The sequence below is a fragment of the Thalassophryne amazonica genome, chromosome 22 (genome assembly GCF_902500255.1).
Source record: "Thalassophryne amazonica chromosome 22, fThaAma1.1, whole genome shotgun sequence".
Lineage (NCBI taxonomy): Eukaryota > Metazoa > Chordata > Actinopteri > Batrachoidiformes > Batrachoididae > Thalassophryne > Thalassophryne amazonica.
This window is the reverse complement of record NC_047124.1, coordinates 3,349,265-3,363,387: the sequence shown is the minus strand read 5'-3', so window position 1 is coordinate 3,363,387 and position 14,123 is coordinate 3,349,265. Positions and strand designations below refer to the sequence as shown.

Below are 14,123 nucleotides of genomic sequence, written 5' to 3'. Positions count from 1 at the left end.
CGTTTGTGTTTTTTGCAATATATCTGTATATTGTGAGTGTTTGCAGGAGTACCGGTTCCTTTTTCTGTGGAGGCTGAGTGAGTGCAGGACGGCACTCTTTTCCCCTGAGGAATCACTGCGGTACTCTGCACCATATTGAGTGAGAGGTGGAGGTGGCATTCCCACCGTTGTTGTTTCTGGGTGTGCACACACCTACACTTGACTGTCTTTGTTCTTCGCCAGCAGTACCAGATCCGACAGTCGGGGACGGTGATCACCTGGGAATTCGGGACTTGGCGGCTCCAGTATTCACCAGGTTCTGGGGCGGCGGAAATCGTGTGGTTCCGGCTCTTCTCAGGACAGACGTCTTCTATCCTCAAGCCTGCCCACACGTCACCTTTGTGGATTGACTGTAATGATATTCTGAGATTGTCTGTATATTCGTTGTGCACATTCACAACATTAAATTGTTACCTTTTGGCTCATCTATTGACCGTTCATTTGCGCCCCCTGTTGTGGGTCCGTGTCACTACACTTTCCCAACAATGCCAGTCTTATGTGCAAAACCATGTCAGAATAGTACCTTTGTTTCTGCAAGTTTGTATTTTTAGCAGCATTGACTTGTTTCCAACACCTGTTTCTTGTTTGTCACATTTGGAATTTTCTGGGACTGCATTTGCCCAGATTTGAAACCAAAAACAGTTGCCTCTAGGGACTAGTGTCTACACATAAGTATCAATGGACCATTAGCAAGGTTGGGTAGGATTACTTTGAAAGAATACATGTGGATTACATGTATGTATGTACATACATTTGGATTACTTGTAATCTGATTACTTTTGGATTACATTTCAAAGTAATCCTACCCAACCTTGACCATATGCTAATTGACTAAATTCTGAAAGTTAGAAAAGGAAATCAGAAAAGCTATCTGGGACCTCAGAAAGCCCATCTGCAGTTATTGCTTGATCTCCAAAATCAGTCTATGCAAGTGAAATTATGTTCCGTATGAGTGTTGTCATTAGTGCCACTTTGAAAATTAAATTCATGATAAGTAATTTATCTTAAACTTATGATCTGTTGTTTTTTCAAACTTATGCAAAAACAAATCTTGAGGAAAAAAAAAATACAGTATGCGATAGTTAATAATTATTAAGAGCCTGTTCTTTCATATTTATGAATACATTTTACCACATTGCAGTTGTTTTTTTTTAAAATGAAAACTCAACCTATCATCAAACCGGCACCCAGACCCCCGGCCTATGGACTTCGGCCCTGCGGGCCTCGCACTTTGTCCCCCCAGTTTCTAGTTCTAAATTGTGCCCTTGGACAGAGCGTACACCAAGTTTACATAGAGTTGCGCCAGACCTGATCCTTGCATTGGCGGGACCAGAGTGGTGAGGAGTCCACAGAGCTCTGGGGAAATAACAGCAACTTTTCTTGACTTTTACTGCGTGGTGCTCCTGCTCATCGTGAAGTCTCGGCTGTCAGAGGAGAGCAGCTTATGAAAATTAGTCGAGGTGCACTGAGCTGTAAGTCGGACTGTTATGTCCGAAAAGGCACAAAACTCATCGAGGTGTGAGAACTGCTTTGGCGTCATTTCTTCTGTGTGAGCTAAACTAGCTGACTTGTCGGTCAGATTCTAAACCTTTCTCTCAGTTCACACATTCTCCTCACAGTACTTTGACCTCGTGTGCTGACAAATTGAGGGTGTACACACGCTTTCATGAATGGAAGCATCGCATTAGAATTTTCACTCGTCCTCCAACTCGAGCAGCACTCGTGTTTGCAAAAGCAGCACAAACAGCAGAGTCCAAAATGTGTGCAAAAAGACAATCAGCGTGTTCATTAAGCTCAAGTCTCCACTGGTGGTGCTTTTTGTCTCTGCCCTGCTACACGGACGAGCACAGAATGTGGACTTTGTGTTCAGAGATAATGGGACTCTTAATTGGCTGGTCATTGACAAAATGAAGGCTGCTTAAGTTTGAGGGAGTGAGTCCGCTCCTCGGCCCGTCTCTGAAAGGGCCGGAGGAAGATGTGACTGTGACAGTTTTGGTGAACAATGACTTCAGAATTACATGAGTTTTATTGCTCATCACTAAGTGGCTGCTTTCATGTAAAACCATGCGTGAGGAATGTGCTTTCCAATTTCAGATTTTAGGTCTCAGCACTGAAATGCTTCTTAACGCATCACAGGAAAAATTTACATAAAAGTACAGAGATAAAGTGCTGAATAGCAGTAAATTAAAAAAAAGTAATAATATAACTGTTTAGAATAAAGTGCAGAAGTTTGTGCAGGATTTTTTTTTTTGAAGTCCTGCACTGTTCTTCTTTCAGTGTTCAGGAAAGGTGTTGGAGGACCCGCTGAGTCCAATTGTCCAGCAAGGACAGAAGAAGACGTGGAGTCCTCAGATGGAGGGAGGAGTCTCGAACACATGATTGAAGCGAAGGAACGGATGATGGCGGAGAGGAAAAGAAAGGCGTTGAACATACTTTCTAAACTGCAAAACCTGACCGCGTGTCAGCCTGGGACCGATCAAGACTGCTCCAACTTTGAGGATTGTGAGTTACTGAGAACACACGTCACCAGTTCCAGAACCTGGTGCAGGAGTTGTAAAAATGGGTTCTGTGCTTGTGTGCAAACATGAGATTATTTAATAACCAGTCATCACAGACTCGAGATATTTTGAACATAATCTCCTCTCACAACCCCGTAAATTCAGTGGCTGCTTGACCTTCACTTTCTGGGTCAGAACAGGATCCAAACACAAAAACAGGCCTTTACCGTGCAGGTACTCAAAACCAAGTCATTGCAGACTAAAGATACTTACAACACAAGTACATCTCACAATCATCTCATGTGAGTTCACAGGGAATCAACTTTGACCTTTTTTTTTTCTGTCACAAACAGGTCAAAACGTAAAAATGAGCCTTCACCACCCTGTGACATGAAATCTCCACAGATCCCAAATATTTAATGTTTGGAATATAAATACACCACCCCCCACCCACCCATCACAGATTAAATAAATATTGCAATATTAATATCATTAATATTGTACAATACTAAAAATTATGTCCAACTCCAAAAACATTCCCAGACCCATTGGTTTAGAAACACTGCTCTACAGCACCAGTTTAGTGGGAGCCCAGATCTCTTATTAATCTGGAGTCAGGCAGCTGGACGCAGCAACATAATGGAGGAGACATAATGAGGACTTTCACTTTTTTGACAACCTGAAAATGCTCATTACTACAAATCAAAATTGCTTATTTAAAAGGGGGCATATTTTCCAGACTACACCAGAGTATCAGTCACATCTGTTTAAGAAAACAAAATCCATCAGTAAAACACATGCATATGTTTGTGATTTCATGCAATAAGAAGAAAAATTAATTAGCAGATTATTTACTGATAATGTAAACATAATGTTAGTAAGCCGAAGCTAAGGAGCTAATTCATGTTTTTGTGCAGGGGAACAGGGGTACAGCATTCAGTTGTTTTGTGTGTAGGTGGCTGCCATCTTGTGGCCATAGATGATAATGCAGTATTTTTTTTTTACATATACCGTACTTTATGGAGTATAAGTTGCACCTGAGTATAACTCACACACTAGTGAGGGAAAAAACAAAACAAAACATGACTTATAGTCCAGAAAACATGGTAAGTCGTGTTACCAGCCAAAGAAGCAAAAATAAGAAAAAAAAAAAAGTGTAAAATACAGTAAATGTATCAGTGCCTGCAAACATGAATTTATATTTTCTGGTCTTACAATGCGACACATTTGCAAACACTCACCTCTAAAAATTTCCCTTAATTTAGGCACTTGATTTTGTTTTGTTTTTTTCGATTGCCTTTTTTTGCAGACAGGAACTTAGCCGGCCGGGAGTTCTCCACTTTCCGTTGAGTGTTTAATTTCTGGCATCCAAGCCATTGTGAGACCAGTCGGCCTGGTGGGTCCAACACTAAGCATCCACACCTAAGGTCAAAGCTGAGGGTCTGGCCCTCTGTAAAGGTCACAGGTCAGAGTTCTCCTGTGAATACTAGCACCCATGAATGGGGCTGGTTGGACGAGTTTGTTCAAACAGTAATCAAGTGAGATGAAGAACCCTGCAGATGGTCTCATTATTCTGCAGCAGGTTTAGAGCCCATGGGAAGCTTTTGTGGTTTTACAGGCTCTCAGATTTTGGTCCATTTGTATCATTTTGTAAATCTGTAAACAGATGAGTTTATATGACTGAGTTCAAACCATTTCACCAAGTTATTAACAAATCACCACGCAAATAAACCACGTGCTTCACAAAATTAAATACAGTACAAACAATAACAAAATAATAGTAACATAAAAAATAAGAGTACATTAAAAACAAAAATAAGACATTACCTTCCATCAATGATTATAAGCAGCTGACAAGAAGTCTTTATGTTTTTATGTCTTTAGTCTCGGTTCGATCTGGATCAGGATCTGCATGTTCCTATAAACTGTGGTGTTCTGTTTTCTGTGTTGTTGGGTCACATCCCATCCTGTCTGTTTGCTCTTTGTCGCGCAGCGGGAGCTGTCTGTCCTACTGTCAGTCCTCCGTCCTTCAGGTCGTCCAGGTATAAGCGTGGACATGTTCATTGGAAGGTTGTGTGTTCGTGTTTATGGGTGTGTTCTGTTTACAAAGTCTGTCTTTCTTTTTGTATTTTTGCTGCTTTTGTTTTGTCACGTGTCCTCATGCGTGTGCACACACGCACACACTCGTACCTGTTTGTGTACCTAAGCACAAAGACAGGACCAGTTATTGTGCCGAGATCTCAGACCTCTGTGTCTGATGCAGATCCAAGCACATTAATTCTTTGTGACTCAGTGACACCTGAATGTTTGGTTCTATTTGAATGTTTCTGTCCAAAACTGTACAACTTCAGTCTCAACTAACATTCAATCATCCCGCATTTTTTATCCGTATGCATAGGGGGTGTAGTGGTTGAGTAGGTGGAGCAGTGGCCTTCTGTGCAGAAGGTTGTTGATTTGAGTCGCTGGTGAGGAAAGGAGCTGCTGTCCTCCCTCGTAACGCCTTGGCTTCACACATGCTACTCGAACCAACACATCCATGACAATCTGGAGTTTGGGATTCAGCCTTTACCTGTTGGTTTGAGTCAGAGAGTTATAAGCTTGTGCGTGACCTTTCGAGGTCACCAGAGGTCAAAGGTGTGATGCAATTAGTGTTTCACAGTAACCACAGGGGTGCCTCAAACCAGTTCCTCAAAATAGTCCAAATCTCTTGAATACAAACATTGAACCAGAATTTTGATGGACTTTTAATCGATTTCTCTTAAAGTCAAATCATTTTATCTTTAGCTGACGCTCAGACATTCCATCAAGTTTTGGGCCAAGATTTTTTTGTTGTTGTTGACAGATGGACACACAGTTCTGAAAAAGTGGGTGTAATACATATCAGTGGTTTAAAATCCAAACAGTTTCACCTCATTTTAATGATATTATCGCTAATGTAATGAGATTAAAGACCATTTTAGTGATAGTGTGTGTTTAATTATATTAATGGACCATCTAAGAAGTTAGTGCTCCAGTATTTGCATCTGATTTAAAGACTGTTTTTTAAAACATGTTGCTGTTGTGTGTAATCAGTGTCAGTCAGATGGTGCAAAATAGTCTCTCTGGATTTAATCTATTCTGAAAATGCTTTAGTCCCATCCCGGATTTGGATTTAAATTTAGATGTTTATGTATTTATTATTAAAACAACAAATCAATTCAAATCCAGATGCAGATCTGATCTGGAACACCTGGCAGCCTTGGGACCAGCCTCACTTTGACCTCACATCACCACCACCAGGTTACTTTTACTGTCTTCTTCCGGTGGGCGGAGCCTCAGTTTAAGTCTTGTTTCCAGCTCTGTGATTGAGTTCTATTCAAAAAACAAGGAGCCTGCATGAATACAAGGAGCACGACTGGTGGCGTTTGGGGGGGGGGGGGGGCTGGAGGTGAAGGTCGGCGTGTGCAGGAGCGTGTTTGGCGACGGGGCCTTTATGTAACCCCTGTTTGTTCAGCCTGCACGCTGGCATACCTCTATGTATTTACTGTCAGTCCAGAATGAGTGTGCAAACAAACAGCTCTCCTATTGATGAGCGGTGGCGTGCAGTATGCCTGCCGCCTTCAGCAGAGAGGGGGAAAAAAGGACGGGGTAGATGGAGAGAGAGAGGGCAAAGTAAATCTGTCAAAGAGTCTATTATACAGTGTCCAAATAGAGCACGCCTTCCACAAAGGCCTTATTAAAGCAGAGGCACGGCCATAATAGCGGATGATTTTGCTTTGTCAGGTTATCTCTGGAGATCTGGACTTGGACTCTGGGGGCGTATCGGTGTGGATCTGCGTGCTGCTCGGCCGCACACGCTGATTGGGCCGTGGGTGTGTGACTTGTTGTGAGCGTCGCTTGTGTGTCTGTGTGCAGAAAGTGTAAATTGTGGTTTGTGGTAAGGTTGATGGCGTGCAGCCAGAGACGGGAGCGTGGCCGCTACGTGTGTCTTTGTTTGTTTTCCTATCGTCCCCCCCCCCCCCGGAGGCACAGCTGCACTGCCTTTGGGAGAAAGTGGGGGGGGGGTGTTGCAGGGGGAGGAGTTGTGTATCTGTGGAGCAACAACAGGGCGAGCAGGAGAATGTTGACAAATAATGTCGCCTTCCTGCACAGCAAAGAGAAACCAGCGAGTGTTCATGAGTCCATAATTACCTTCAACAAAGAATCAGTGTGTTTACATGAGGTCAAAACGAGCCCGCCATTCCAATATGGCAGCATGCCCCCTAATGGAGGCTGCTATGTTGGTACTGTAGCCCAAAAGGGACATACTTGCGCTCTCTTTTGTATATATAGCCAGAAGGCCGAAGAAATAAGAAGAAAATCCAGCAGTTGCTCCCTGTTCACTGTCTCCTGGTTCCTAGCGCAGGCTAACAAGTTTGAGAACTTTCATTGTCGTGCAGATGGAGGCTCAGACATGTCGTTTATCACAAGAGAGCGCAAGAGAGCGACATCATGACCAGTGATGACATAATGCAGTCTCCAGCCTCACCACAAGAGGGCAACAAATCCTACATACTGTAGCTTTAAAGCACGTCAGTCTAAAAACCTGCACTGTTGCTTTGACAGTGCCTCTGTCTGCTTGGACAGTCAGACGTCTCGTCTCATTATCATGCAGAAAACTAAACCAAAACGACGATAAGAGTTTCTCATCGCGCTAAACCTCACAGAGCTGCAGGCTGTTACTTCTGTTGCATTTTAGAACTTAAACCCAGAACATCCTGTAAACTGTTTCTCATTGATTTGTTTTGATACATTGACATCACTTTGACTCTGTTTGTCTCTGAATGCAATTTGCTTTGAATTCATGCTCTTAAATTGTGTATTTTCCATCTGCATGTGTGCGACACATCGCACTCTGACGTTCACCTCTTTTTTATTTTAGGGGGGGGTCACGTCCTCTCTGCTGCTGAATGTCATCTTTGTTTGAGGAATTCTGGGACACTTTACACGAAACAAAAATGTGACAAAACGAGTTAACACGTTAATAATAATAGACTGCTTTTGTTTGTGTCATAAATCACAATCAGCTGTGTGTGTGTGTGTGTGTGTGTGTAATAACTGAGGTTATTCATTACTAATTAATCTGTGTGTTTTTCTTGAACTGTTTGAGCCCCTTTAGTGTGTTTTGAGCTCATGATCTTCTGATGTGTTCATCCAGTGACCTCAGGGTGATGCCAACTTAAACATGTGCTCCCTATTTATTTTTACTGATTGTGATGTGATGCTAATAGGCTAACGGCATGAAAATTACTAAATACTAAAAATAAAAAATTAAATACTCGCAGGTGTCAGATAATGTGATGCTAATGGATTAGCATTAGCATAGCAATTCACTACTGTCACATAACGCGATGCTAAAGGCCGTCATAACATTGCTTTCAGTTTGAGTTTAAGGAAGGCAATTTTAAACATTTTTATTTTTTGTATTTTTCTCTTTTTTTGTATTTGAAATGGCATAAAGAAATTAAAATGTGTGTAATATTAAGTGTTCCAGCACTTGTGGAGGACTCTGTATTTGTAGTTAGTGGTACACATACTAAAGCTTGCTAACTTAAAGCCGATCATTACGTCATCAAGATTCCAACCAAACTTTTAAACGTGAGCGTCTCCAGCGGTCATGAAGCAGTGACCATAAATCATCCACAGACGAGTTCCGGCCGCTGTCAGAAACGTTTTTCCCCTGTCAGATGTGGATGTTTAAACTGATGTCCAGGTGTGTGTTAAATGAGTTGTGACCTGCGACTGTTTGCAGCGAGTAACAAAACAGGAAAAACAGACGCGGGGAAACCGTGAACCTCCCCGCTCATCACCGCCATTGCCGCCCCATTCTTCCTCTGTCTGTTGCCACTGAATCGCCCCGTCTCCTCCCAGATTACGGCCCGAGTGCGCTGACTCTCGCCTTTCTCCACTCAGTCCCTCTCTTGATTAACATTTTCTGCTACGCTTCACACCAAAGGCTCAACCTGTGCGCTTTAAAGGCCGCGTGGAAAAAAAGCCATCAAGCGCTGGAGTGGAATCAGATAAGGCTATCAGGCTTTGTCCCACTCATCCACCCGCCTTCGCTTCCTCCCTCAATCTTTCACTCTGCTGCACCTTTTGTCCAGCTGACTCCCTAACGGTGCCCCCCCCCCCCAAGAGCAGCCCCTCCGTGTCCTCATGCCAAACCTGGAACTGTCTCTCAATGACACACCAAAGAAATCTGTGTCCCAATCGTTTCCAAACTCTGATTACCGATTCAGAAATGTTTCAAAATCATCTTTTCAAACTGTTACCAGTTAACCTGATGGCATGGGCCACCTCCTCCAGGGGTCAGGGGTCAGTTACATCAAATAATTATCACAGTGTTTATGAAATTTTCAAATTTCATTGTTTTTGTGGTTGTTTCTGCAGTGCAATTGATCATGGATCAGTTCTGTTTCGTGTTATTAAAAATGTGAAATTTAAAGGCATGATTTAACTACCGTACTTTCTGGAATATAACACAAGTTTTTTGTTTGTTTTTTTTTTACTTGTTTGAAGGTCCGGCCACTTATACTCCAGTGACATGTAATAATATCACGCACGCATGCTTTTAATATACAGATGATGAATGGCTTGTGAGTCCGGAATGTATTTATCACATTGTTCAGTGTTGTTAGCTAATATCTGTAGTTTCTCCAAAAATATGTGTCTTATCAATGTTCCGTTTTGGCGCCATTCATCCTTGACCCAAAATACATGGCAAATGTCAGCTCTCCCCAGTTTGTCCATGATCGAAATTATATGTATGCTCTCACAGAGCTTTTTCTCATTTCTGCATTCTGCTGCAAGCAGGTGCTTTTATTTTTTACACACAAACAGAGATGGTGGCAGAAGACATCAAATGCATTGCAGTTTTCACTCATGGTAACGGCAACATGACACTTAACTAAACTGAGTAAACCAATTGAACTACAAAAACACAATAAACCAGTAACGCTAACAACACTGTTAAACTAACATGAACCACAATAACAACATTTAAAACCCCAAACTCCCATTGTGCATTGTATCACAATGTCCATTGCTCACTCTTGTTAGCTAATATCACTAATTTCTCCAAAAATATTTGTCCTATCAATGCTCCGTTTTTGCAACATTCATCCTTGGCCCAAAATACATAAGCGTACCAAATGGCAGATTCCAAATGGTTTTGCATGATCAAAGCCATACACATGTACACAGAGGCCAATTGGCTGTTATAATAATAATAACATATAGGGATTTCTCAGGAATCAAAGCACTATACTAAATATACTGCAATAATAAAATAAATGTCAATAATAAAAATACAACAATGCACAAAAATCCCAAATTAAAGTTCTGATAAAACAGAACAAAGGTGTGACTAATATGTTTTGTCCCTTTTCAAGAGGCTTTTTTTTTTTGGCAGGTTTTTCTCTGGAAAATATGGTACGTGGCAACATATCAGAACCTGTACCGACAAACTGGTCTTGTTAAATAATTTTTACCCATTCAGCTAGAGTGTGTGTCTGTCCATCTGTCTCAATAACGCTTTTACACATTTAGTTTGTTTTAACAACTAAATCATTACTTTTCCAGACAGTTTTTTTAAGTCAGTGGATGGATACATGAACATTTCCAAGTCATTGAATATGTTTTTATTGAACTTCATCCACAGAAATCAACTACTGTGATAGGCTCCACCCCTTCAGAAAATGAATGACTTGAATAATTAAGAAATAGTAACAGTATACCACTATAAGGTAAATATATCTGGAGTCTGCAAAAAGAAGACTAGCGAGGGAAGCCACCAAGACATTGATGACAACTCTGTGGTTGGGGAAACTTTGCATAGTGCAACTTTTGTCTGTTGCATCACCAGTTACACAATTTCATGGTGGAACAGAGACAGATTTTCTAAATAGGAAGACTTGCGATATTAGCACCAGTTTGCTTGAAGGCACATGGGAGGCTTGAGCCTTGATTTAATAAAAAAAAAAAAAATTAAGAATATTAAGAAGAAGAAAAAAACTCCTGCAGCTGAGTTGACCTTGACTTTGACTCACATTAAAAAATAATTTGGGATTTTTCTTGCTGTCTGTCTGACTGAACCTGCCTCATTCTGGCATTCCTCGCTGCAGCAGGCCGGCTCATCGCTGATATTTGCAAACAGATGCGCATCGCCATCCCGCCGGTTTTGATCAATCATGCTTTAACAACTGGAGTTGACTAGATGCGAATGTAGCGTTTTGCATGTGAAAGGCTGCGGCGGTGGAAGGCCTGGTTTTGATTAGGCCTGAGCTGGTAAATGGCAGATTCAAACAGAGAAACCCCAGAGGTCCCAGGTTTGAATCCTCAATGATATCAAGTCTTGCTTCTCCCAGCCAATGAATGGCTCCATTATTCAGGAGACTCATTCTCGTCTCCTAAATTGAAGTGGCACCAGCTTAGCACCCCCCCTCCCCCCTGCTTTTTTTTTAAATCTCTCCCTCACAAATTTTCCTGCTGAAATATTAATGAGCAGACGGTTGCCTTTAGCTTATTTTTTTTTTTTCACCTGCAGTCATCATTTGTAGATTCTTTCAGTATGTTCAGATGGTTCATTCTTTCACTACAAATAGAAATTAAATTTTGAGTTTGAGATTTACAGGCATCAGGTAGGAACTCAAATAAAAACTTAAACTCCCTGAATTATCTGCCCGGGTTACTAGTTAGCCGTCCCACAACTGTTTTTACATCAAAATATCAGACTGAACTGACGTCATTTCAGTTATCCAATGCATTTACCGCTGTGGGATAAAGATCATCAGCATGGGACAAAATAAATAAAAAAAAAATAAAATAAAAATGGTAATTAAAATGGAACAATTATAATTGTATAGTTAATTGTATGATAATTCTAATAATTGTAAATTTTAACCCTTGAATCTGAGTTTGTCGTGTTAAATGTTCATATATGTTTGAGGCCAGATTCACTGCAAAAACACAATTTTATCATGTATATTTGTCTATTTTCTAGTCAGAATATGTAATTACACTTAATATAAGACAAAATCGCTTCAGTAGAACATAAGAAGATATAAGGACGTGTTTTCAGATATACAACTTGAAGGTCTTGTTAACTGTCAGTCTTTGAAACTGGAAACAACTTGTTTCGAGTCACATCTGAGATTAAACAAGATTTCTTCTCACTTCTTCCATTGACAGATCTTTATTAACAGTGAACACAAAATTTATAATGTGTTTGTAAAAGTTATATACATGTGGTGGCTGAGCGAGAAGAGCGCGTTAAAGCAGGGAATCACAGCGGGTTTAACTGTTCACGTCTTGAAAAGTCACTGGTGTCACATAACGCAATGCTAATGCGCTAACGTTAGCATACAAAATTCACTAGCGTCACTTAATATGAAAAATGTTAAGTTTTATTCTACTGCTGTTAGGAAGTGTCTCATCTTTTACAAATAACACCATCTTAAAAATGTTATGACTGATTCAAAAATGTTTGCTTCATCTTAAATATGGAGCAAAACAAGATGTTTCCTTCACTTTTTCACTTCATGAGATTTTTAAGATGTATTAAAAACAAGTCCTTATATCTTACTGACGTTTTACTGAAGGGATTTTGTCTTAAATTAAATGCAGCGAGAGATTTTATTGAAATCAGGCAAATATACTTGGTAAGATTTTGCATTTTTTGCAGTGTTGACAACACAATTGCAGCTGTATGAGCCACAACATATCCAAATGAAATGTACAAATTCCCAGTGCAACTAGCACCCAATGTTCTGTTGGGCCGGTACTGGACCCAGAGCAACCCGGTACTGGAAACAGACTGGGTGTAAGTACCACGCAGTTTGGCAATTTTGCAGATAGTGTCACTCACTGTTACACTTTATGCCAAATACACCACCATGCAAGGCTTTCTTCTTCTTCTTCTTCTTGTATATTCTCTTTAGTTAAATCTGAAGAATAATACACGGCTGCCGGAGTAATTTAAGAAGCACAGCAGTCTCACTGAGTGATACATGAGGAAATAAATCATAAAACTTTGTGTTTGCTTCTGTGTGCAGTTGACGTTTTGGCAAAATACTGCATTTTCAGTCAGGAGAAGCTGGAAGAGTACAAACAAGCTTTTGTCAAAGTAAGTGATGAAGGACTCAACTTTATTTCTGCACCTCACTGTTATGTGCTGTATGTCGTATTAATGTTGTGACTCCACTGTGGTGGTGATGATGGCGATGATGATGATGGTGGTGATGATGGTGGTGGTGATTACGGTAGTGATTGTGATGATGGTGATAGTGATGACGATGGTGATGATAGTGATAGTGATGACGGTAGTGATGGTGATGATAGTGATAGTGATGACGATAGTGATGATAGTGATAGTGATGACGATGGTGATGATAGTGATAGTGATGACGATGGTGATGATAGTGATAGTGATGACGATGGTGATGATAGTGATAGTGATGACGATGGTGATGATAGTGATAGTGATAGTGATGACGATGGTGATGATAGTGATAGTGATGACGATGGTGATGATAGTGATAGTGATGGTGATGATAGTGATAGTGATGACGATAGTGATAGTGATGACGATAGTGATGATAGTGATAGTGATGACGATAGTGATGCTGATGGTGATGGTGGTGGTGATGACAATGGTGATCATGATTATGGTGATGGTGATGACGATGGTGATAGTGATGATGATGGTGATGACGATGGTGATAGTGGTGATGATAGTGATAGTGATGACGATAGTGATGGTGATGCTGATGGTGGTGATGATGGTGGTGGTGATGACGGTAGTGATGGTGATGATGGTGATAGTGATGACGATGGTGATGATAGTGATAGTGATGATAGTGATAGTGATGACGATAGTGATGATAGTGATGATGATGGTGATGACGATGGTGATAGTGATGATGATGGTGATGATAGTGATAGTGATGACGATGGTGATGCTGATGGTGGTGATGATGACGGTAGTGATGGTGATGATGGTGATAGTCAATCAATCAATCAATTTTTTTATATAGCGCCAAATCACAACAAACAGTTGCCCCAAGACGCTTTATATTGTAAGGCAAGGCCATACAATAATTATGTAAAACCCCAACGGTCAAAACGACCCCCTGTGAGCAAGCACTTGGCTACAGTGGGAAGGAAAAACTCCCTTTTAACAGGAAGAAACCTCCAGCAGAACCAGGCTCAGGGAGGGGCAGTCTTCTGCTGGGACTGGTTGGGGCTGAGGGAGAGAACCAGGAAAAAGACATGCTGTGGAGGGGAGCAGAGATCGATCACTAATGATTAAATGCAGAGTGGTGCATACAGAGCAAAAAGAGAAAGAAACGGTGCATCATGGGAACCCCCCAGCAGTCTACGTCTATAGCAGCATAACTAAGGGATGGTTCAGGGTCACCTGATCCAGCCCTAACTATAAGCTTTAGCAAAAGGAAAGTTTTAAGCCTAATCTTAAAAGTAGAGAGGGTGTCTGTCTCCCTGATCTGAATTGGGAGCTGGTTCCACAGGAGAGGAGCCTGAAAGCTGAAGGCTCTGCCTCCCATTCTACTC

At 41.1% G+C, this 14,123-nt stretch overlaps 1 protein-coding gene across 2 annotated transcripts in view; it reads left to right on the top strand.

Moving 5' to 3' along the window:
• The window catches only part of LOC117504382, a 55,074-nt gene that overhangs the window by 22,241 nt on the left and 18,710 nt on the right, over nt 1-14,123 (top strand). For both annotated transcript variants that reach the window (XM_034163852.1, XM_034163851.1), the window contains exons 4-5: nt 2,317-2,541; nt 12,608-12,678. In XM_034163852.1, coding sequence (XP_034019743.1) covers nt 2,317-2,541; nt 12,608-12,678 — 296 coding nt within the window. The remainder of the gene's footprint in view (nt 1-2,316; nt 2,542-12,607; nt 12,679-14,123) is intronic.